At 39.4% G+C, this 25463-nt stretch overlaps 1 protein-coding gene across 3 annotated transcripts in view; it reads left to right on the forward strand.

The window, feature by feature from the left end:
• The window catches only part of LOC107090853 (ena/VASP-like protein), a 40877-nt gene that overhangs the window by 1998 nt on the left and 13416 nt on the right, over positions 1-25463 (forward strand). For 2 of the 3 annotated variants that reach the window (XM_015384453.1, XM_015384454.1), the window contains exon 1: positions 6974-7778. The exons of the other annotated variant lie outside the window; for it this stretch is intronic. In XM_015384453.1, the coding sequence (XP_015239939.1) occupies positions 7684-7778 (95 nt within the window). In that variant the 5' untranslated portion in view covers positions 6974-7683. Of the gene's footprint in view, positions 1-6973; positions 7779-25463 lie in introns of those variants that run through there. 3 annotated transcript variants of the gene reach the window in all.

Consider the following 25463-nt stretch of genomic DNA (forward strand, 5'->3'; position numbering starts at 1 on the left):
GGTGGTATCTGTGTGACTATAATAGGACGGTGTTTGCTGAATTGATGTTGGACCAGTTCTAAAAAGACCTTTGTAGATGTGAACATTATACATGGATTTCAAGTCCTTTATATAGACCAAACTCTAAAAAGTGTGCAATCCAAGAAAACAAACTTTCCTTGTAGGTTTGTTGGAGATATTTGATCAACAAACTGTCAAAACTGAAAGCATATGGGACAACTGCAAAACCTACTGAGGTAAGGCTGGGAAAGGAAAACTTTAATTGTAGAAAGAGCTATGAGGCCAATGGTTAATCTGGAGGAGCTGCAAAGATCCAAAGCTTAGGATCCATTTACACATAACTAAAAGTCAGGACAAATAACCGTTCTTTAAACAAACCATATCCTTAATGAACAGAGTGGTGGCACCATTATGCTGTGGGGATGCATAATGGACACAGATGGAGGCTGAATCTACACGGTCCTGGAAGGTAACCATCTGATGGTTGCAGAAGACTAAAGCCCTATGTACACTACTCTTTTGAAACCGTGCCGAGATCGGTCCGAGCACGGTGACCGAGATAACTGTTGAGTGTAAATGGCACGCACAACTGAACCTGACTGTGCCAGACACAAGTGAATCGCGATGAACTGGTAATAGTTCATCAGTAGGGCTCGGCACGGTTCAGTTCTGGCTCGGTTCTTAGATAACAAAGAGTGAATGAGCAGACCGCATCATCTCCTTACAGTCAGCCTCCGTAATAATGTAATTTCAGACATTCATTAAAATACTAGCTTCCCTACCTTGCCACGTGATATCCAGTGATCCTCAACGTCTGTCATTGTTTCCTGCGTCTGTAAGCAATGACTAGACTATCGTTTGTCGTATCCACTTCCCAAAAGCCGACCCTGTCAAGTAAATCCACCAAAGTCTGCCTTCTTCCCCTGAATCTCCGCAAACAACAAAATATCACAATTATAAACAAACATTCTGAATATTATGGGCACTGCCATGTTGATTTGTTTGTTACCCTCTAGGGAGCAGTAGTACTGTAGATCGTCACTAGGAGGTGAGGAACCGTGCTAGCACGGTGTGTAAACGGTCGTAAGCAACCGAGCGCGGCACAGTTACCTGATGCAAGCTCGGTCCGAACTAACTCAGCACAATTCTTTTTCCAGAGGGTAGTGTGAATGGAGTATAAGGTTCCCCTAGCAGCACGAGGACGGCCATTAAAATGCAGCCAAAGCTGCAATCAAATGGACTAGGTCCAAGCCTAAAGGCCCGGTCAAAGTACAGAACTTAATTCAATTGAGAAACTGCAGAGAGAGTTAAAAACTGGTGTTCAATGGAACTATTATCACCTTCCTTCCACGTCCCAATTATGTGCTACTTCTTGGTGGTCTGATGAGATCTTTATAGAAAATGTGGTTTCTGGTTAAAAAGTGAAGCATTTGAAGGAGGAGGAATGATTTTGTCTACGTCAGATGGTGGAGCTGAAATAAAGGATGTAGTTTGTCTCAAATACTGGTGGAGTTTGTAATCACTGGTTCCATTTTGACCTGTTGACTATTAATAGAAAAATATATATACCGTATGCAACAAATATATACCCAATGTATTAAATGGGTTCATAGAGAAGGATTTTATTACCCTGCATCCAGCTGCAGGTGTGAATACACGTGCTTGTCATCTGCCATAATGAAAACAGTTCATTTTAGGTGAAAGCAGCCTAGTTTATGAGTCATAATTAAGTATGCTGAGGCATCAAGATGTGTGCGGGTGGGGGGGGCTTCATAGATGGATAATTAAATCTTTGTGAATGAGAAGGAAAGCTCTTTTTCTTCCTTTTCAGCAATCTCTTCTGATCCCCCATCGGTGTGGCGTAATTCTAAACAGCACGGCTCGTCTGAGTCATGCAGTGGTTGTGTTCAAGTCTCATGTTCAGTCCTGAGGCGTGAAGAGGAGAGAGTGTGTGACAGAAAACGTGAGAGATCTTCTCTCCGTCACACACCTCTCATCATCATTTAATCCCTTCTTTCCCTCCTCATCACTTTACTAAAGGGTGGATTCGCAGAGATGAAGGGATGAAAGGCAGATTACATTATGAGGAATTGCATGGGAGCAAAATAGACATGAAATCATATTATTTCAACATATTCTCAGTTATGTTGGGATCTTGATTTAGAACCAGTGGGTGGTCCAGTCAGTGGGGCTATAAAATGCTTTGCTAATGAAGGCCTTTCTTTTTTTCTTTTTTTTTACCATAGTACATGTTTGTTTGTGAGCTCCCAAAAAATTGTAATAAATTGCAGAAAAAAGAAAAAAAGGCGCACAGCAGCTGGAGCTTTCAGCTAAAACATCTTGGTTTGAAAGCTGGAAAATTCAGATTTTTAGGCTTTTAAATACTTCTATACTATAGATGGGGATGCTGTTATTTGCCATCTTACAGAAGGATTCAGTTTTTCTGTCTTTTTGATACATACGTATCTATCTATATATATATCTATATATCTATATATATCTATATATAGATAGATATATATAGATATATATATATAAAACCTCTTAAAGACTTTATTTTCCATTTTTCATTAACCTTGGCTGGTGGTCTGGGGTCTCCAGAGACAAATCTCCCTACCTTTGCCAGGCTGGCTTCCTGGTTCTCCTTTAATTTATGGAGTTATTCCAGTTCATATTGAAAAAAAGCAATAACACACTTAACCCCGTCCTTTAAATCCTGACTGATGTTTTCTATTTTATGCATGATGCTTTTTGTTTATGAGGTGAAACCAGTAGGATTTAATAATTTAACAAGCTTTCACCATTAGAAAGTTAAAGCATGTGATAAAATATCTTTAAAAATATCTTTAAACGTTTTTAGGGGGGCTAACAATTTTATATCCCAACTTTCTTTTGTTTTAGTGGAAAGTGTTACACTTTACTATCTTAAAGAGCAGAATTAAAAAGTATTTTACTCTCTTTAAACCCCCCAAATATATTCATATTTTTGTTTGGGACTTTTTAATTCCTGGTATAATAACTGTGTCCTTTATGTGGAACACGTCGTCTCCAGTCTTACCCCTACATTCCACCCGTTCCATTTCGCCTACCGATGGAACCGCTCCACTAAGGATGCCATCTCCTCTGGTCTTCAATTGAGCCTAGCACACCTGGAGGAGAAGAGCATGTGCAGATGGACTTCAGTTCAGCTTTCTACACCATCATCCCACAGCATCTGATGAGAAAACTGGAACAGCTGGTCTTGAATACACCCCTCTGCAATTGGCTGCTAGACTTCCTCACAAACAGACCTCAGTCAGTCGGGGTCAGACAGAACACCTCTGATGTCATCACCTCAGGGCTGCGTCCTGAGCCCCCTGCTGTTCACCCTGATGACACACGACTGCATCCCCAGGTTCACCAACAATCACATTGTGAAATTTGCAGACAACAGCCCACATTCGTGGGCCTCATCAGTGATGACAACGACCAGGACTACAGAGAGGAGGTGGAGCAGCTGGTGGGCTGGTGCAAAGATAACAGCCTGAACCTGAACGTAGAGAAGATGAAGGAGATCCTCTTGGACTTCAGGAAGAACCGGCCTAACCACGCTCCACTGGTCATCAACAGCTCAGCTGTAGAGGTGGTGAACAGCACCAAATTCCTGGGGGTGCACATCACAAACACCCTCACCTGGAATGTAAACACCACCAACCTGGTCAAAAGAGCACAGAAGCACATGTACTTCCACCTGCCCCCACCTATCCTCATGATCTTCTACAGAAGCACCATAGAGAGCGTTCTAACCAGCTGTCTCACTGTGTGGTGTGGAGGCTGCAGTGCCTCAGACTTGAAGAAGGTGAGAAGAGAGGTAAGAACAGCAGAGAAGATCATCAGGGCTCCTCTTCCCTCCTTCCCTTTTTTGACTTGATTTAAAAAATGAATGATTTGAAAAATGGCTCCTATACTTTATAACACCACCTCCAGCCTCTTACCCCAGATAAATTAGCTTTTTTTCCCCTTAAATTCCTCCAAAGATTGTCTTTTGACTTCTGGACCAACTTCCTATGTTGCAGAGATTTTCACTCTTATCAGCATTTTGTCCTGTGTGGGGAACTCTTCCTCTTTCATGCTGTGTGTCAGACAGAAGGCCGTCCATCCCTCCTGCTGAGCGTTAATAGGCAGGTTAGAGTAACTGGCTGCAGTGCACACATGCTCACACAGAGGGTTGTGTTTACTCACTCCAAGCAGAGATGTGTAGCTTAATATTAGAATGCAGCCTGCTGCTGCTGGCTCTGACCCTGCAGACCACAGTGGGGGATGGGTGCACACAGACTCAGCTAGTGGTCCCTTTACCTTCATCTACTTGTTCTTTTTCTTTCCTGTCCCCATCATTTCCCTCCTCCATATTCTGGTCTCACTTTTCTCTTCTCACCAGGCGTCTCATTTCCACCTCACCAAGCCCTTACACTGTTTCCTGATTTGTCCATCTGTCTCTCCTCTTTGCTCTTTCCAAACAGGACTTTTTGGGTTGTCTGAACTACTGTATCTAATAATAAACCAGGCATACAAACAATAGGTTTAATTACATTTCTTTTGTTTTTCAGTTGATCTGCTCCTCAAATGTAGGTATCCATCACTTCATGAAACTTGTAATCATGTACTTTTAAGAGGAGTTGCAGCTCAGTCGCGGTCTGAATCCAGTAATGTGGTTAAAAAAAGATGCGTGGGAGATTTTGAGAGCAGATTATCAGTCCCATGTCTAACTGTAGGAGTTTCTAACAATTACAACAGAATTAAACTTTTTGGTCTTTCAAATGGAACAAAATGTCAACTACTAAAAGACTTTAGGAATTTATATACCGGTGTGTATATATATATATATATATATATATATATATATATATATATATATATATATATATATAAAACCAGCAGCAAATCAAATGAACAATTTCTGGGATGTACATCCAACACTACCAGGTTGCATTTCAGACTGTGCAGGAGCTCAGTGATGCCCTGGACAGGATCTTGGTTTGAATGTTATTTGCAAAACACTAACCCAATGAATTTATATATGTGCTATGCTGCTTAGTGATGCAGTAGCGGTAGAACTTGCAGCAAGAAGGTTCTGGGTTTGATTTCCGGCCCGGGTCTTTCTGCATGGAGTTTGCGTGTTCTCCCTGAGCATGCATGGGTTCTCTCTGGGTACTGCTACTTCCTCCCACAGTCTAAAAACATGACTGTTAGGTTAATTGGTGTCTCTAAATTCTCCTTAGGTGTGAATGTGTGCATGAATGGTTGTTAGTCCTGTGTTTCTCTGTGTTGCCCTAAAATGGACTGGTGACCTGTCCAGGGTGTATTAGGGCCTCTTGCCTGTAGACAGCTGGAGATAGGCACCAGCAACCTTCATGACCCCAGCAGGGATAAAGCGTGATGGAAAATGGATGAATATGTTATGCTTTATCCATGCTTTAAAGATATGGGTAATCAAAACAGTTTTGATCTAATTCCCATGTTGCATTTTTACTCCTCTATTGCCCTACGGAAGTCTGGTTGCCTCCAAATGAAGCCTGTTTCATCATGAACTAAGCAACTAAGCAAAACTCGAACTCACCGTGCATACAGCACATGACCAAAAATTCAGCACAAATGTGTCTCGTTATCATTATCTCCAGCCTTAAATTCAAACTTTGGTGTATAATAAATAATTGTTCAGGTCAGTATACAGCAAACTGCCCTTCTCAAAAACACGCCGATGTAACCTGAGAGGGTCGGATCTGTTAAACAATGCACCATGCGGCCTAGAGCAATGCTTTACGACAGTCTGAGCTCAATTTAAACACAAGAGCTAACGCTCTAATGTTGTTGTCAGGCAACAAAACAGACCTGACACGTATCTGCCATATTTTTGGTTCTCTGATGTATGATTAATATAAAGATGTGAATGTGGCCAAGTCATTACTAGTAACTCCACGACTTCTCAATCTGTTCAAAGCGATTTGCCATCAGATTCCAAAACACAGAGGAAGACAGATGAACCAGCTGAAGCTGGAAAGTAAAGTTTAGTTTCACAAAAAAAAAAAACGTTAAACTATAATTTTATTATGTTTTAATACAAGCGATAGATATTTGTTTCTCTACTAGATTTTTAAGTCTAATAGTTTTAATTTTAATTTAAGGGCACCCCTGTGGAGACCAGTGGAAAACCCTAAACTGCACTGTTGTCCACATCGATTTCAGGACAAACTGTGTCATCCAGCAATTCTACATGATCAATGGAAACTCTTTCCGGCTGATCAGCGAGATACGTGTTAGTGACGTGAGCGGAGCTGAAACCCACCAGCGGTTTACTTTCTGAGAAGAAAGCAGCTCTGTAGTTTAAACGGGATGGATTTGTTGGTAAACGGCTTTTAATGTTGAGCCTGTGATTTAAATCAGAAGATTTATCCAAAAAGTGGAACAAAGAGAATCAAATGCACAAATACATCTACATCATACACTGCTGCTGACTTTATAAGGTTTTGTTGATTTATTTAACACATTTTAATAATAAAGGAGAGTTAACCAATCCTTTCACTGCTCACACTTAATATGTGCAGAACAGATGGACTTGTTTATTTTCCGCTCTCCACCTGCGTCACTTTAGGTTAATGAACATCAAGTATAAGCTGATGGATCACTGTGTTTATATAGATGCTGGTGTGTGTGTGTGTGTGTGTGTGTGTGTGTGTGTGTGTGCGTGCTCCGCCCCAGCCTGGCACGCCACGTCAAATAATACGCGAGGAAGCAAAGAGGGCCCATCGGATGAATTAAAATCTGTTGCTCGTCCTCTTCAACCTCGTTCCTTCTCTCCACCAGGGCTTACGCATCCCCACCCTGACCAATCAGGTGGCGAGAGTGGGAGGAGCAGGAGGAGGGGTGGGGGCTAGCAGCCTCCAGGGCTGGTTGCCCATCTCCCTCCTGTCACAGCTGGGAAGAGAAGGGATGGAGGATGGGAGGGGGGCACAGAAAGGGAGGAGGTAATCCAATGAGACAGTGAGGGGAGAGGCAGTACGAGGGCAACGCCTCACAACACCGGGATTCTCTCTCTCGGTCTCCATCTCTTTGACTCCCCCACCCTCTTCTTTCTTCTGCCTCTGAAGCATAAAAACCAAAGGACTCTCATTCTCCATTCAGTCTTCTGTACGTGGCTGAGGAGAGCCCTTGTATTTCAGGAAAATCTTTCATCCAAATTCTTCTTTTTGTCTCTTTTTTTTCCTCCTATGGTTGCATCTTTCCCCTTTAAAGGATGATTTGGTGACTAAAATCCTGCATTTTCTCCTCTTACCTCTTTGGGAGCCAGCCTGTTTCAGAGCTGCTATCTTTGTTCTCGTTCACACAGCTGCTGAGTATAGTGTAGCTGCTAGTGGGGAAATAGGTTAGTGTGCCTTTTTGGTGCCAGACAGCAGAGGTGACTGCTTGTTCAGTGCATGGAGGAGATGAAGAGGAAAGGGTTGCCTTTTTGGCGGTAGCATTCTCCAACCTTTGCAACCATTCGTGGAGAAGGTGATCGTTATCTCCCTGCCTGACTTCGACCTTTACTGGGAGTGTCGGCGACAGATATCAGGACAGACAAAGACAAGATTGTCTGTTTAGTTCTCTCTTTATTTTTTATTGTTTTGCATATAATAGGACTTTACCTTAAGGCTTGCATCATTCACCATGGACATCAACCTTCAGTCTCATCGATTCTACTTCCCCCAGATCTACTGTGCTGAACCTGGTGTGCAGCCGCAGCTCGCCGAGTTCAAAGTCAGGTAGGTTTTCCAACCAAAGGAAGGTGTTTTAAGCTTGATGAGAAAAATGTCATGTCTTGAAGAGAAATCCCATGGCTTCCATCACTGCAACTCTCTTATCGGTTGCACACAGAATTTAGTTAATGCCACACGATGGGTTTTTTTCCCCAACAGATCCTCCAGCTGCTGCTGCAGCATATAAGGGCAGTTCTGTACGTGGTGAGTGCTGCTCTGAGTGCCTGACTGCCCTTGCAGGGGGATGGGGCTGGATGTTATAATGTATTAGCTAGCTGTGCAGAAAAGTGTTAGGGCATTGAGAGAACTAGGGGGCATTGATTGCCTGCAAAGAGGCTGGACAAGTCCACAACAGATAAGCTGATATTGCTGCAATTGATTGAGATTTGCCATTAATGGACATGTAGTCGTCTATTTGGGAGCCTGTGGGGCTCTTTTGTTCTCTCTGTGTCTACTTCTGTCTCTTCTGTTGTCATTCTTTCTCTCCAATCAAAACTGGAAGTGTTCAGGGTGGCTTGTTGCATCCGTCAGCCAACGGCTGGCGTCATGCTCTTGTGGTTGCTGAAGACGCATGCTCAGATCAGCAACAGCTTCCCCTCTCTTTGTCTTGGTGGGATATGATTGTTCTGGATGGAGCTGTTGCAGTCAGGTGTTGCACTAAGCTAAGCTCTGGGATACAGGAAATAAACAATGGTGTTACTAATCAGACTAAATTCCATTTTTCTGCAAGGTCTGACCTTCCAGTTCTGACATTAAGTGACAAACCGACAACAATTGAGCGAGTTTTAAATCTAAAAGGAAATGAAGGAATTATGCAGATTCATGCATCTAAGCAAATGTTACTATCTACTTTTATAAAACTACAAAAAAGTGCACAAAGGTGCAATTGAGGGGAAAGGGTTATAGGTGAACAAAAATTTTGTGAATTCATAGTTTTGATTGATTTAGGGATAAACAAACAAAGAAATTCAACCCTTTGCAATGAGAGCTTGGGATGTCCTTGTAATCCAATATGAAATATATTTGACAATTCCTCCTCTAACAGCTCTGATTAGCGCAGCTTTAAGGGACTCAGAGTTTTTCCCCACTAAGCTGCTTTTAGGCTGGACAGGCCTCATTGCTGGTAAAGCAGCTATTTTAGGTTAAAGCGTGTCACTATTACAGCATGGCAGAGATCCCTGATATAACACTGAAGTCAAAGCTGAACCATGTACCAAGAAAAGGAGGAAAACTTTCTACGAAATGATTAATGACTCCTAAGGAGGGAATATGAATATACTCTTGGATTTAAAAGCAGAACACCTTTCTTTAACTTGATACCAAACATTTATGCGATCCGTCCCAGATCAGGAGAATAAGGTTCTATTTGCTGAGTATAAATCAGCGATGGGCCCTCTTTGAACACATGGCCAACGGCTGCACACTACTCGCTGCACCTACACAATGTTCTTTGTTTAGACATTCAGGAATATTTATGTGCCTCTTTGGAAATTATAAATCCGATGTGTCCAGGAAACTAATTCAAGCAATCGCGTTTAGCAAATCCGATTTAATGCAATGGATACACATGATGCTTTAATGCACATGGATGTGGGTCCATGTGCAGTTTTCAGATCACACAAGGTTGTAAAATTTTTATTCAAAGAGGTCATTCATATTTCTATCTGTAAACATAAGAAGGTGTTGGACATTATTATTTAATTGGATCAATATGAAACAGATAGATTCTTATACTAATTTTGATTAGATTTATCACATGCATGATATATTTCAAGTGTTTATGTCTGGGTAAGTTGGTTATAGCCAAAAGCTAACTAAAGACCTTCTAATCCCTATTGCTGCTGCACTGTTTTCTTCCACCTAACTTTGATATTTTTTGCATACAGCAGTGTTTGCAAGAGTTATGTCTTTAGCAACGACTTTTCTCATTTTTAGTGGGTGCCAATGAAGAGCAAGTTCCCCCATTATTGAGTAGTTCAGTTGATCATATAACTGTATATACAAGCCTTTTGTCTTATATAACATGCTAATCCTTTAAGAAGCTGTATTTTTGAATTTTCAGAAGCTCTAAGCTATTCATAATGCAACAGTACTATAACATAGTTTTCTATCCTTTATGTTTATGGTTTAAACATTTAAAATAACACATGTATCCTTGCTGTTGGTGTTGATCTGCTTATAAAGCTGAAATAAGCCTAAAAACTGAGTTTCCAATCATCCAAAACTTTTGAAGAACAACATAAAGAAGTAACATAACGAGGCTTAAAACAGTTAATCGGATTAATCAATTATTGAAATAATCGTCAACTAATTTAGTATTAAGTACTATATTCGATTAATCATTAAGTGGAGTATAGGGACTGTAAGAAATTATATTAAAATTGTAAAAAAAAAAATATTATATACATTTTGCATTTAAGATGAAAAAAGTTGCATCTCTTAATATGCTGCATCCAGAACTCCTCAAGTAGAAACGTTTTACTTGTTTGATTTCGTAAAACATCTTCTTTAAGGAACCTTCGGCAATCCGATTATTAATCAGTTATTCAAAAAATTAATCAATTAATCAATTTGCTAAATAATCGTTAGTTGCAGCCCTAAACAGAACATTAATATGCACTTTGGGTAATTTTTCTTACTATAGATTCAATTGGAAATGGTGAAAATGCGGGTTTTACTATTGCAAAATTGATTAAACCAAGATAAATACAATATAAAAACATTGTCTTTGCTCTCAGAAGCCACATCATAGACAATGATGTGTCTTTTTACTGATGTGAGAGGGGTTCTGCTGCAAAGTTTAAGGTTAACATCTCATTTGATCTCCTCTGCTTATATTATGTAAGTAATAATGAGCTCCACAGACAGATTTTACACATTGGAATATCAGATATTAAAACCTCACTCTAACACTGTTAGTACTTTGGCATGTTTTTGTTGATTTTTTTGCATAGGATTATGAGTTGATAAAAATAAATCTGACAGAATAAAAAATCTCCAGAGAATTCAAATGAGAGGGAGATTGAGAATAACAGATGATGGAAATGAAATGAGAGAGAGGAGGGGGGAGGGGGATGAATGGGGAGAAAGCTGATGGGAAATATGGAAGAAGAGGTTTATATGACCCTGAGTTAAAGAGGAGGAGGTGAAATTAAGGAAGAAAAAGGATGATGGTTTGACCGCATGAAATAAAATAGATTTTATTCGTGGTTTTTGGGTGTGCCATATGTCTTGGAAAGAAGCTTTGAGGGAATGCTGGGAAATTTTCACCAGCCATGGGCGTCATGGTTACCACAGGATCACCACATGATAGCTTGAAAACCATGACAACCAGTGCTGGGCAATCCAATCAACCCCAGCTAAACATACGCTGGATGTATGTACAGAACGCCATACTGGGACTCTCCCAGTAACACTAACCTTCTTTCCCCAAAGATTGAATGAAATTGGAGTAAATTAAGAATTTGCATGGTATAGAATTCTAATTAAATAATTGAATTTTATTTTAATGTAGTTATTGTGTTGTTGTTGTTGTTTTTTTTTTTTTTTTTGGGGGGGGGGGAGTTCTCCGGTGTGGGAATTCCAGGGTCTCATTTCGTCTGCTGGTGAAGGAGTAGGTTGCAGGGAGTCTGCTCTGGGTTATGGTTTATGTGAAAAACAGTGGATTCATCCTCCCAGTTCAGGCTCTGCTTCAGGGTGAAGAGGTCAAATTCCTCAGTGAAGGCTGGGCAGATCAAAATGCCACAAACATGGCTTCATATGTGAGGATACAGTCAATTTGTGCATGAGTGAGCATATCCATGTAGAAATGTTTCACCTTGGTTCCCCTGTCAAAGCACTTCAAGGAGCGAGCGCCTGCCTTCTCTTTCGTCTTGGGATATCGCCCTCTGCAGCCTTCTCTGCATGCTCACCTTAAAAGCTTTTGACTTTAACTCAAGAGGCGATTTAAAGTGAGTTATTGCCCTGGGATTATGTTTTAGGATGAGAGGGGAGGCTTTTGGTTTTCTTGGATTCCCAGAGGAGACCTGACAGATTAGAAATGAAGGTTGCTGTGAATGTCCAACCTTCCATTCACTGGCCGTTGTTTCGTAGCACAAGCAGAAGTGTCACCATGTCCAAACTGGGAAGTTTTTGTTGAGCAGGATGGATCAGATACAGAATTCTGTCTGTATGTCTGTATAATCCACCAACATCTGAGTGTGGTGTTTGAAGGAAAGCACTCAGTCTAATGGTTCTCGGAAAACGTTGAGCTGTAAAATGGCTCATATGTGAATTGTCTGCACTGTGTGTGGCAGTGTTTTAGTACTACAATAAAAAAAGTAGTTAAATGGCCTCCCAGAGCGAAACCAGGCCTTAGGGTGTCTCCACTTTTTTTTTTTTACCTTCTTTAAAAACAGCCCAACTTTACTGCTCCCATAATGCTCCTGCTTACTATTTTTTTTACTATTTTCCACATGAACATGCACCTTCTCTCTTTTCACCTGTCATGTATTTTGAAGTGTCTTGTGTGTCTCTAATTTCTGCAAATTATAGTTGGATCCCACCTCACTGCTTCGGTTGGACAGAGGAGTCCAGCCTGACATTGTAGAAATGAAATGAAACATCGTGTTGAAATATAATTAGGCGGAGATAAAAAAAAAAATAGGCAACAAACCAGAGGAATGTCTGGGCGTGAAAATAAACCAGACAATACTTTGGAAAAAATATATACTTTAAAGTTTCTTTAAAGGAGTCATAGAATGCAAAGCCAAGTTTAGCTTGTCATAGATGAATAACGATAGTTCAGTGGGTGAAATGGACGAACAGAGAAGTTCAAACCCCATTGACAACTCCTTTCACTGCTCACAATTCTAAACCCTCCCTAATAAAACGGGCAAATTCAAACGAAGCACCGAATTGACGTCAATTCGGGGATGTTGCCTTATTTGGTTCTGGCCTGTACTTTTGTCACCCCCTGAAACTGACATCCAGACCAGTCCACTGGTTCAATGGCCCAAGGGAGGGGGGTATGAAGCGTCGACTGTTGGGCCGCTGACTGGACCAGACCTCAGCAGAGAGCCATCAGCCACCAGTTGCGCAGGCACAACAAGAGAGAGCGGGGTGTGAGGAGGAGGTTACTTGTGAAATGTGTGCAACGTATCTTTCCAAAGTGATGCTCTGTTCAACAACCGTTCCAGGCGACTGATTGTCAGAGCGCTGATTGGATTAGTCAGAAAAATAAGCCAATAAGTTTCGGTTTACTCTCTGACAGTCACCTAGTTACCACTCAAAGTTATGTATCTTGTGAAATAGGTTGAATCCTCCAGTAAAAAACAAAAATACAAGACTCATTTTACAGCAGAATATTCAAAAGTATGTCCACATCTAGTGAAGGTGAAGAATAATGAAGTGTGTATGTACGGAGCACGGTGCGGGTCAGAGCGGGGGGTTAGTCAACCAAAATCCCATACGATTTTAAAATTCCCGCCGGTAATTTTTTTAGGTATGAAAAGTAGGACATGTCCGGGAAAAAGAGGAAGTCTGGTCACCCTAACATCAACAATTTTGATGTTTCAGTGAGTGAGTGCTTGTTGCTATGATGCTTCTTTGCTCAGCAGCTTTGCTCATTGTAAACCAACCAATCAGCGCACAGCTCATCTAAATATTCATGAACATACCATAAAAGGAAGAAAACCTGTCGTTTCATTCTAGGGCTTATAACCAGGCTTGCATTAGAGCTCATAGAACAGCAAATATGCCATTTTCAGCCCCACCAATGATACACACCCTATTCAGAGACCTTAAGGACCAGCATCAAATACCCTATATAATCATTCTATAACCCCTTTAAAGTATTGTTTTTCAATAATTTGTTAAAAAAAGATTTGCACATAGATTGTTTTGACAAAATAATGCTTATTCTCTGGTTAGCCATAAATAAAAAGGTTCTACAGGCAGATCAGCGTCCTCTGTTGTTACCCTAAATGAGCTGGATGGAAATAAACTCCCCAGTGGGCATTGTGCAATCAAAGGATATTTTTCTCAATGGTTATTAAACGGTTAAACCATCAACAGACTTCCTGTTTCTGTCTGCAAGGCAACCTTAAGAAGCACACAAACAATTATTCAATTATTGAACTGTGCTGCATACGTATTACATATGTGGGATACATATTGTAGTTTGTGAAGTCTACTTCAAAATGTATAAAATATAGACCTCAGATAAAAACTCAGGCCTAGATAAACCAGAATAAATCATTTCAAACCATTACTGTGATTTCCATTGTGCACAGGTCAACAGAAGGAATGTTGGGGGCAGAGCATTATCACCAATAAACCCCCAGAACAAGTCTGCCAGCATGGCATCCCCACAGGATGTTTACGTCCACTTCATTTCAACACATTTATTCATTTTGGATAAGACTAATGGTTGAACTAAAAGGTGAAATGCCTCTTCATCTTCAGCGTCCCAGCAGGTCCTCTTATATTTCATATCTTTGTCCATTAAAAACATCAGTTTTATGATAATATGTAACAACTTCACAGCATGATGCTACCCCCACCTTGATTCACTGCCATATTTTTTGGTAAACCCTGTCTAGTTAAAAGGCTAAAACTAGTAATTTTTTTTTCTTTTCTTGATCTTTAGATTAATTGATTTCTAATTACATAGCAAAAGATGCTTTATTTTTATAAGCATTTTAGTTTGACAGAATTTGCCCTCGGTAAAGCTGAATATTTAATCTACGATACAAAAACTAAAAAAATACTTTCAAATACAACATTTAATTTAACACAGTTTAATGAAAGACTATAAGTGAACTTTTCATCAACTTGATGTTTTTACTCATCCTACATATGTGTTGTGTTGGACAGAAAATGCTTGATAATTCTAAATATCTAAATTCGGTCCATGGTTTAAAGGTGGGACGTCTGAGATGAGATGGGAAATTGATGGATTAAACGTAACTGTATTGCCAAGTTGGAAGAACATGAGTGATGGGATCTGTAACTTGTGAAAGTGTTAACAATTAAAAGAATACAAGCGTATCAAAGTGATTGCATAAAGACATCTGGAGAGCACTTGGCCATCCAAACAAAAGGCTTCCTGAAAATTAATGGCTTTCTTTTTGCTTCTTCACTGAAATTGATACACAGGGCTGAGTTAATTAAGCTTTACGAAAAGTTCATACAAAAAAGTCTTCAGTACACTGAACAAGTAGATCTTAAGTGAACAAAATATAAAACTTGCAGTAATCTTTATATTTTTCAAGGCAATCCGTTTCCAAGATTCATTTCAGTAAGGTTAACTTACCAGATTTTAGATTGCAGTTAACAATGACTTGATTACAAATTTAGTTGACAATTATTTTAATAATTGAATAATTATTTAATGGTTAAAGCCTTGATGATAAACTATTGGAGGAATTTGGAAGACTTCTGTTTTTATTATCATTAAAAGTTAACAGAATGTATAACACATTCCGTAAAAGTTCAAAATAATAAATAAATAAAAAAAAAATAAAAAATAAAAAAAAATAGTCCTGCTTTTCAGCTGGGTAACGTATAACACAGTTTAATTAATGTTTTAAAATGATTCATCATGGTTTATTTCCCATTATAGGGGTGCAAACATTTCTGAGAGTATCTGTTCTTATAAAGCCAAAGATGGGCAAACTTTAAAAAAAATGCACCAGAAAAATCAGATAAATAATCTGTGCAATCAAACAAGTTGGTAACAGTCTCAGATCAGGACTTTTTATACGGTCAAGACTAAGAGAAAGATAGAAATAGATTTATAAAAGTGCAGAAAAGCAACAATTTGGGCAAAGCTGCCAAAATGTAAAAGCCTGCTAATGTCCTGCAGAGACTTTGACCCAGCAGAGTATTTCTGAGTTCTACAACACACGTGGGATAGTTCATTCATTTGCAGTTAAAAAAAAATAAAAAAAACCCTTGTTTATTTTCTAATCACCAGTCTCTTGGATTTCACAAATAAGTCCCTTGTTTTTATGGGGCAGCAGTTAACTAGTCAGGGACCCAGTGACCTTGTGTTACTGCATGTCTGCTGATGCTTCTGTTACATCAGGGGATTTGAATATCTTTGCAAAGTCACACAAACAGAAAGAAAGCTGGGCTGATAATAACCACAGAGGTACAAACAGAGATGAACATCTTTTTGTCTTTCTTTTTTTTAAATGAAGGGATTAGTTTGGACTACATAAAACGATGTAGGGATATGTGTTTGTCAATGTGACAATATGTTTGGAAAATAGATCAGGAGTATGGCATCAGCAGTCTGCCAAAGGTCCACACATGCCAGAAATACTCCTATGAGCAGCTTTACGTCATACAGAGGCTTATAAACTACATAACGTCTCACGCATGTTTAACATGTTACAAGTGCCAATAAAGTACCAAGGGATATATGACCTAAGCTTTTTTTTCTAGATTTCCTTTAACCATTTTTAATGCCCTACAGCCAGTCAGAACCTAATATTCATCTAGAAAATCTTATATCTAATGTTGACTTTATTTACCAACTTCCATCTCTAGAAGAGAAGCGGTTTGCCTGAAGTTGCTTTACTACTAGGAAGAGGCAAGAAGAGTACAGCCTCAAGAGGTAGGATTTCCTGAAAAGTAGCCAAAGTAACCATCGGGAAGCTTTATCCGATAGGTAACGCCTTCAAAGTTTCAAAATTTTAGCAGAAACAGGTCCACACGTGAGGAGGAGGGAGGCTTTGAGTGCATTTAAATCAAACCTCACCTGCAAAGAGAAGGAACAAGCACTGATGTATGCGATATATTGGGGCCCCGTGGTACTCTGTTTGTGCATGTAACTTGTTAAATGTTCATGTGAGGAGTAGTTTATGAGCGTCTGTGAATCTGCTCGTAGGAGTATTTCTTGCGCATGTGGACTTTCACCTATAAAAGTTGCTGATGAAGCTGGTATCTGTTTCTCAGTTTATACTTCAGTGCCAAATTAAATTATTATTTTAGTGTTTTCATAATAGTTTGGATTTTATTACCTATCCAATTTAAAGCCTTACATATAACCACATAAACTGGTAATTATTCCATACTGAACTGGGATTATTTGAAAAACTATTTAAAATTTAAATTCTTTTTTGTTCAGTTTTTTGGGAAATCATTTTAAACTGAAAGCTGATATGCTGATAGACTAAGTCATTTACTGTCACATGGGAGGTGAGAAAGCTCCTAAAGTCTGTGCACCGTGTTCGAAAGCTTTCAGCCATAATGAAAACTATAAATTAGGATCTGTTTTTATGGCAGCCAAAATTGCTCTTGTACTTTTTGGCTATCCCAGATAACCTCTAAAGTATTAACGTTTTCTGATGTATGGGGTGGGATGCACCCATCCACACTAAGGTGCTGCATCCAGAGATGGCTATTCAGAGAGAAAAGGACAATGTGCAGTCTTACTGCAAACAGAGTCTGTAATTAGGGTGTGCTGTCTGAGGCTGTCTTTTATTCATGTCTCGCTGCTCATTCATCTTTTCTGCAAAGCCATATTTTCTAGGCCAAGCAAATATCCCACTCTAGTTGTCATGCCAACAGATTAACATGCAGTAGCGTAGATCCAACAGAGTAAACTGGGAGCATGTGACACTGCATGCATGTGAGTGGAGGCTCTAAAAACAGTTTTCTCTAACTTATAGTTAACATCTGTGTCCTACAGCGGTTCCAAAGCGTGCACGGATTGAAGAGTCCTCTGAGATTGATCTGCAGGATCATGTCCATCATTGATTATGGTTACTTTGTCAGACTGTTGCACACATCATTGCTCGCAGCACAGTTCAGTTCTGTGTTCACGTTTTGGGAGGGTTTTTTTCCCCTGTCGTGGCTCCAGAAATGATCCAGCATGATTTGCAGACCTGGACCCTGGTTCATTCAGGGACGGTTATTTTTAGACTTCTTCTCTGCAATTGACCCATTTGCTTTGTTTTATAACTGTTAGTATTAAAGCAGACTGGCTGTGTGAAAGTCAGCTGTCAGCAATGACACATTTCTTACCCTCTCCAGAGTTTTCCATGCTGCTCTCACCACCTCTGCTTTTTTCCACAGCTCAGCACCACATACAGGTTTAGCATGCAGAACGCTTACATTACTGGCCACCAAAAAGCATGATGGTTTATATTCTTTAAGTTTTTGCACTTAAACATGAGAGGAACATTTAAACTTTAATGCTGAACTGATGGATCAGCTCACATATCAGAGACATTTCATGCATCCCACAAAGGTTGAAATACTGCATTTTATAAAAAAAAAAAAATCTGAAATGTAAATAAAGATAAACAAAGTGTGATAAAAATCCAGAGCTACTAGCTGCCTGCAGAAATGATCCACTAAGAAATTACAGTCTGCAGTAGTTTAAAAAAGAAAAATGGGCAAAGATGTAAATCTCTAGATGGAAAATAGACTCACAGATGTTATTGCTGCAAATAAAGTGGGGCTGGATCCTAACGCAAGGTGGAAAATACTTTGGGAGCCATCTATCATCTTATTTTTGCTTGTGTGTACTTAAGGCACTGGAGGTTTCTGAGGTTCAGGGAGGTTTCTGCAGAGTGATAACAGCTGACACCAGCAATATGTGCAGTATTTTTACATCCACAGCTGCAGGAACTCATTCTGCTATTGCTGGAGTCACTTTAATGGAGATTGTTGTTTGCCGCAGAAATGAATATGTTAATTAAGAAGTGCTAATGTGCTATTTGCCCCTAAGCTTGGACTGTAGAGACATTTTAACACAGTTTATCCAATTTTCAGTCTAAGTTCAGGATTAGCAGAGACTCTGTCATGTTGCTTTAGCACTTATGAATCTTTCAGGTGTCAGCTGTTCTTCCTCTTTCTCCATTCATGTGGCTTTGATGTTTTATGCAGCTCTCACAAAGACAAACAAACACATTTGCTGGCATACAGAAGAAGTTTCAATGCGCCACATTTCTGGCTGCTCCCCAGCCGAGCGGCATCTACTAAAACAGAGAACATTTTGTGAGGGACTTTAGTAAAGAGACAAACCATTTATGGTGTCAGTTGTTCTGCCCGGAGATTTCACTGTTTACTCGTAAGCAGGCGGCCACGGGACACAAAGAGCCTTTCTGTTTTTCTTCACCCACAAATTCTGCAAAAACAATACAAAAAACTTAATGCAACTTAGTCAATGTAAATGTTTCTTTCTTTACAACCAACTAAATTTTGAGTTCATGATTTTTTTAAACAGAGTTGCAGATAGGAAGGATTTACCAAGGGAATTTGGGAAAAGACAGTTAGATACTTAGATTGCACACAATTAGAAGCAGATGAACCCAGACTGCTACTCGTAGAGATTAAACTTCATGGCCACTCCATGGCTGCTTCTACAAACATTCGTGAAAGAATAGGTTGCTCTCAGGAGTAAATAGGACAGAAAGTATTCCAGAATTGGGAATGATGGCAACTGCAGCTATAGGTCATAGAAAACCACATAATTATGTCAGTGTGTGCAGACCTGCATGTTGCACAGAGGTCACCTTTCTTCTGTGAGTAGCTACAGATCTACAAATGTCCTCTACCTGTACGTCACCAACTGCATTGTGCTGTATTTCGTGGTAGAAAGTATGAGACTTGTCTCTAGAGCAGCAGAGAGACAGCAGGAGCGCTGCCATGGGGCATCCGGTGAGGCCTAAGGACGCATGAGATCCAAGTGTGCTACAACAGAACAGCTTACTTTCTATAGATTTCTATAGATTTTAGTCCTGGGAAATGTTCTTTTGTGTCTTTACAGGCAAATCACTAAAACGTCAATTTAGTCAAATCAGTCAGAATCAAGGATATGGATTTTATTTTAGCCCAGTTTTTAATCAAAGTTATATTTTTAATTGGATTTAAAATATTCTATCATCGGAAACCCAGCAGATTGCATCAATTATTGCTTTGCAGGAATTCAATATACCAACTTCTATTTTTTTTTTTTTTTTCAGTTTAAACTAAGATTTAGAAGTTTACAAACATTTTGACCCCTTTTTGACTCCATGTCCTGTTGCACTAAATATTTGAATAGTTTTCCACATCAAAAATGTAAGATTCCTGACTTTAACTCCCTTAAATGCTTTAAGGTGAATTAGCGAGGAGCTTGCAGCAGAAGTTTATCAAATATCTTCATAAACACACCCCTTATGGTTAGCTCTTCTAAAACATTTTAGGCTTTTAATAAATCAACAGATGGCTTGACAGCATATTAAACCCAATGAGAAATGGGATGTAGGTGCTCTATTTGCCATTAACTTTAAGGTTTTTTCTTGCTTTTTGTGTCGGTCCATTTAAATGTACAATATATTTGCATAATGCTTGCAGTGAGAATAAGCAAGATAAGAATGATTTTTTGGATCTTCTTTTTTTAAGTAAATAACTTTCTTGGTTCTCTGTCTGTTTAAAATAATGTTTCAATGCCTTCTAGTGACCATGCATCCCATTTGCAAGCCTCAACAGAATCAGGCAGAGCTTGTTTTCGACAGTGAAGGACTTAGTGACCCTGGAAGCAAGCTGCAGTGACTCATTAAGTTGCTCCTCTAACAACTTGTCTGAATTACGCGGCAGCTTCACACATCATGAATCTTTGCCCTCAGAGTTTTACGTTTTTAAGATCGCACCACTTGTTTTGTACCGCTGCTCTTTTTTATACAGTATTTTTTGTTGTTTTTAAACACATTTGACAAAATAGGCCTGGACAAAAGTGACTTATTTTATGTTTTGTTAGTTTTTGTATGCTATTACTACTTTGCCACCAATTCCAAATACCTTTTTTAAGATGGCTGAGCCTGAAGGCAGTGGCCTATTACAGCTCCAGACAAATACACAAAATTCGCTGATTAGAACGCTAAAATCTAGGCATAGATCCTGCATCTACGACCACCAGTGCCGGGGATTCGGTCACAAAATGTGGTTTCTGGACTCTTATACAGCCACTCTGGGCGGGTGTACAATGAGTGTGCACCCGTGTGCATGAGTGTGTCAGCTGGCCGGTGTCCTCACAAACATTTTTAACACCTTGCTGGACCAATCCATAGTGCCAGCATGCTTCAAGTCTGCCACCAACATTCCGGTCCCAAAGAAACCTCAGGTCACCTCACTCACTCAATCACACTGAATCCAATCATGATGAAGTGCTCCGAAAAGCTGGTTAAAGAACACATCGACTCCAGTCTGCCCCCCATCTTTCGACCGATTCCAGTTGGCCTACTGATGGAACAGCTCTACTGAAGATGGCATCTCCTCTGTTCTCCACCTGAGCCTGGCACACCTGGAGGAGAAGAGCGCCCACGTTCGGATGCTATTCCTTGACTTCAGATCAGCTTTCAACACCATCATCCCACAGCATCTGATCTACAAAAGCGCATGTACTTCCTGCGGAGGATGAGGAGAGTCCACCTCTCCCCACCCACTCACCACCTTCTACAGAAGCACCATAGAGAGCGTTCTGACCAGCTGTCTCCGTGTGGTGTGGAGGCTGCAGCGACTCAGACTGTAAGAAGGTGAAAAGAGTGGGGAGGAGAGCAGAGAAGACCATCAGTGCTCCTCTTCCCTCCATTAAAGACATTTCATCCCAGGGCTGCATCTCCAAAGCCCGTAGCATCATCAATGACCTCTCACAGTCCCGCCATGGACTGTTCTCCCTGCTGCCCTCCGGGAAGAGGCTGTGCAGCATTCAATGCAGATTCAATAGATTCTGCAACAGTTTCTTCCCTACCGCCATCAGACTGCTGAATCGTTGAAGAACAATAAATCATGTCACAGACTCCGCATCACACTGATAGCAACTAACCAAAATTCTGCATATTTGCACCATACATATTAGTGCTCTGAACTTTCATATCAATGCTTTTTGCACCATGTTTTTTTCTTCCACAATGTTTACATTGGATCACTGTTGCACTTTATGTAATGGAAATGTTCATTTACTGTCCGAAAAGCGATATACACTGTTATATACTGTCTAAAAATAATTTTGTATACACTGTGTATATACAAAATGACGATAAAAGTTGTCTAAGTCTAATTCTAATTAACTCAAATTACTAGTGTTTTGTTTTCTTTATTCTTTTTATTTCCATACAGCACCACATTTTGAGTATCTGGCTGGTCTTACAGAATAAAAAAAAATAAGCTGTAACATTTATCTCTATCTTTTAAACAGCAGGTAGTTTGTTTTCATCTTGGAGTTATAATTTCAGAACATCTACTAGTTGTTTAATTCCTTGCCAGTGTTAATGCACCAGAACAGGAGTGTGTGTAGATATGAATCTTTACTGCCTGAGTACAGGAATTAGCATACAGCCATGTGTGCAACTATTTTAGTCCAATTTATCTTTGTTGTCTGTACGACGTTCCCTTGAGCAGCATGGCCTTCAGAAAGTAGAGCAACAACAGAGTGGCTTTGATGCTGTGATGTCTGCAGGATATAGAGCGCTGTAATCATTTCCTGTGGATAGCTGAGCCTACCTGTACAGACTGCTGTGAGAAACCTGACAGAGAAACGCATACGCTTAAAACTGCATACTGTACTTATACCTCATTCAAAGGCAACACATTTTTCAGATTTTGATTAAAGATTTTTGATTTTCCTTTTATTTCATGGTTGGAATACTTTGAGTTGGTGTGTTTTTTAAATTCCCTAGATATTCATATTTGTGTTATCTGTTTAGAGTCATAATGTGACAAAATGTTAAATAAAAGTCAGTTTAAAACTTATGAACACTTTTGGAATTTATTGAAGTTGTCTAAACCCCAAAAATAAAGAAATAAATTAATAGAAATATTGTTCTCAGCTTCAATAGTTCTAAGACAAGTACGATTTCAGTGGCTGCATCTAAATTAAGCAGACGTGTAAGAAAAACAGCCTCCAGTCAGAATATTACCAAGCAGTTATTGCAGGAATTTAACTTCTGCCAAATCATCCAATGAAGAAGAGATCAAAGTGCTATTTAAGAATCCCGCTTCAGGGTTGTCTTGTTTTGATGCATGCAGGTTTTAATTATGAAGACCCTTTTTTTCCCTGAGATTCCTGTGAGTCGACAGCATGTCCCTTTACTGTGACAGATATGGCTGCGCCACTCATTTCAAATCAGTAGATGATCCAGGAGGAGGACAATTTTATTGCAACCAATCAGGAAGAACCAGAAATAGAGACAGAGAGGAACTTCATACTTTGACACCATGGGTTAGAGAGGAAACCTGTGATGGGTTATATCAGACGTATAACATTTTACCAACACCTGCCGCTATAAACAGGATTAATTTATGACTGAAAGAGGATTAGAGTGGAAAAATGTTTCAGCTGCAGCTGAAGCAAACAGGAAAGACACTCAGTGGAAGGATTGTATCTGTATAATCATCATCTACTATTCTTAAGAGATTAAAATGTATGACAACTTGAGGAATCATTAGAAAATCAGCAATCTGAATGAATAATTCACGTGTTTGACATCACAGACCCTCTGCACATCTCTGCAGGCATTTCACAATTCAGTAAACAAGGTGATGACATTTACAGCCATGCCCAAACATTTTTCCCATTCGTAAATTCCCAACTGCTTTCTCTTGCTGTGTTGAACCTTTCAAACGTCAGCCGATCCCTGGCTGATTTATGCTGCATCTTGTTTTACACATAAACATATTATTTCCAAAAAATTGTTTGTAAAAGAGGCTCACAAATGATTTTAAACACCCCAGTGTAACACATTGTGTGCATCCTTCTGCTTTTTAGAAGAAGCAGATTATGTTTAATCCAGATCTTTAAAATAACACATTCATTTTAATCTGTTGTTATGCCAAGGATATTTCCCCCTTCTGTTTAATATATCTGTGATAATGATTGGAGGAAAGTGTTCAGCAGCAGCTCTGTCTTTCCCGGTAGGTTTGGTATTAATGTTGCACAGTTTGGAGGAGCCCTGAGCTCCGGTGATGACATTTAAACTGTGTGCCTTGAATTTACATCCATGAATGTGTGCAATGATTGTGCATCGTCATGTTAAATTCATGAGCATTTCATGTTTTCATGCTCTGCACAGCAGTTGCTGAACATTCCAGTCATATGGACCGGAGGCCTTCCTGTCTGCGTTCAAGTCTGCTTTTCATAAGAGAATAAAATTCTCATCTTTTGCTTTATCTCCTCTCTTTTTTTCTTGCGCTCAGTCACCTCCTGCGTGTCTTCTCCGGTCGCTTTTAGCACAAGAACCTCATTTATTCATGCTTCTTGGGTCCGCAGTGCCTTTTTATAGCCAGCTGCCTAGAACGGTGTTTAAAAAATGAATGGACTCTGCGAGTTCACCAAAATAAATTAAACACATCATTGCTCTGCAGGAGCTGATCTTGAGTGCACTTGAAAGTGAATCACGATACGTTCTAAGAGCAGACGGTAAGATATAAAGCAGGAGATGCATACTGATGCCTCCAGCTCGATTAAGCAGGAGATAATGTAAAGATGTTGAGGAATATTTATGGCTTTGACTCTGATTCTCTGTTTACGCTGTTTTTCTTTTTATTTAAAAGTGAAGTTTCTTTACTCTGTCTATATTATTTTTAACATCTATCTCTAATATGTGCAAAAATGGTGAAATAAGCTCAGGTTTCATTAGTGTTGCAAGCTGTTGCTCTGAAAATTTCAGTTAAATTAATAAATTTCTAGATTTCTTTGGAGATATTAGTTGGAAAGGCAACAGGACTCTAAGATTTAGCTCTTTGATTTCAGAGTCTGGCATATAATTGATAATGTCTTTAAGCTTTAACCATTGTTTGTCGATATATCTATCATTAATGATCCAATTCATAAGTTTCACCAATTTATCAGAATGACTTTTGAAACTTTCCGAAGTTTATCTGTAATAAAAGCAACCAGCTGTCATATATTTTTGCCTTAGTGTTTCAATCTCTTTTGTATATAATAAACCAAAAAGCTATTCTGATCTCACTTTATTTGGAACCATTGCTCCAAATAAGAAGCCTCCACTCTTATTTTATGTTCAAAATATGTATTTTTTGACCGCGGTCATTTCAGGTGTTGCATTGTGAAATTATTGGCATGTTTAGATTCTCTGTCCTGTTCCTACACTCTCATCTCCTGCTGTTTTTTTTTAATGGAGTTGTGTTTGTTTCAAGGATTTGCTTATGTGTTGCTACATTTATACTAGAGAACTGTTTCACATCATCTGAATAACCTGTTATTCTGTTTTTTAAAGCAGGATGATGAAGAAACACAAACATAGTACAGAGTATTTCCTTCTTTAAAACGTCTTTTTTCTTCTTTTTCTACTCACCTTATTCCCTCTTGATTTCCACTGTGTATGAAAGTAACAGAAGGAAATGATTCCTGAAGAGTTCGGATAGGGATGTAGAAATGTTAATATTACCCTGAACCTTCAGGCTGGAGCTTTGGACTGGAAGGATACATGCAGCATTATGTTCCAGTTTAAAGACTTTAAATCAGCGGCTTCAGCTCTCTGTGGTGGAGATGGCAGACTAAAGCATTCAAAATGAGAATGTATTTAAATAGTGCATGTAGCTAGACCTTACCCAATCCTCTAGAAATCTGTTTGGTTGATAAATGTTATGTTAAAAAAGTAACGAGCCACAGAAAGTTATTTATAGTTTTTATTGCTGAAAATAGCTGCGTTCATTTTTCATGTTGTGTAAAACACTTTCTTTCTTTCTTTCTTT

The sequence above is a fragment of the Cyprinodon variegatus genome, unplaced genomic scaffold, assembly GCF_000732505.1.
Source record: "Cyprinodon variegatus isolate N-32 unplaced genomic scaffold, C_variegatus-1.0 Scaffold313, whole genome shotgun sequence".
NCBI classification, from domain to species: Eukaryota; Metazoa; Chordata; class Actinopteri; order Cyprinodontiformes; family Cyprinodontidae; genus Cyprinodon; species Cyprinodon variegatus.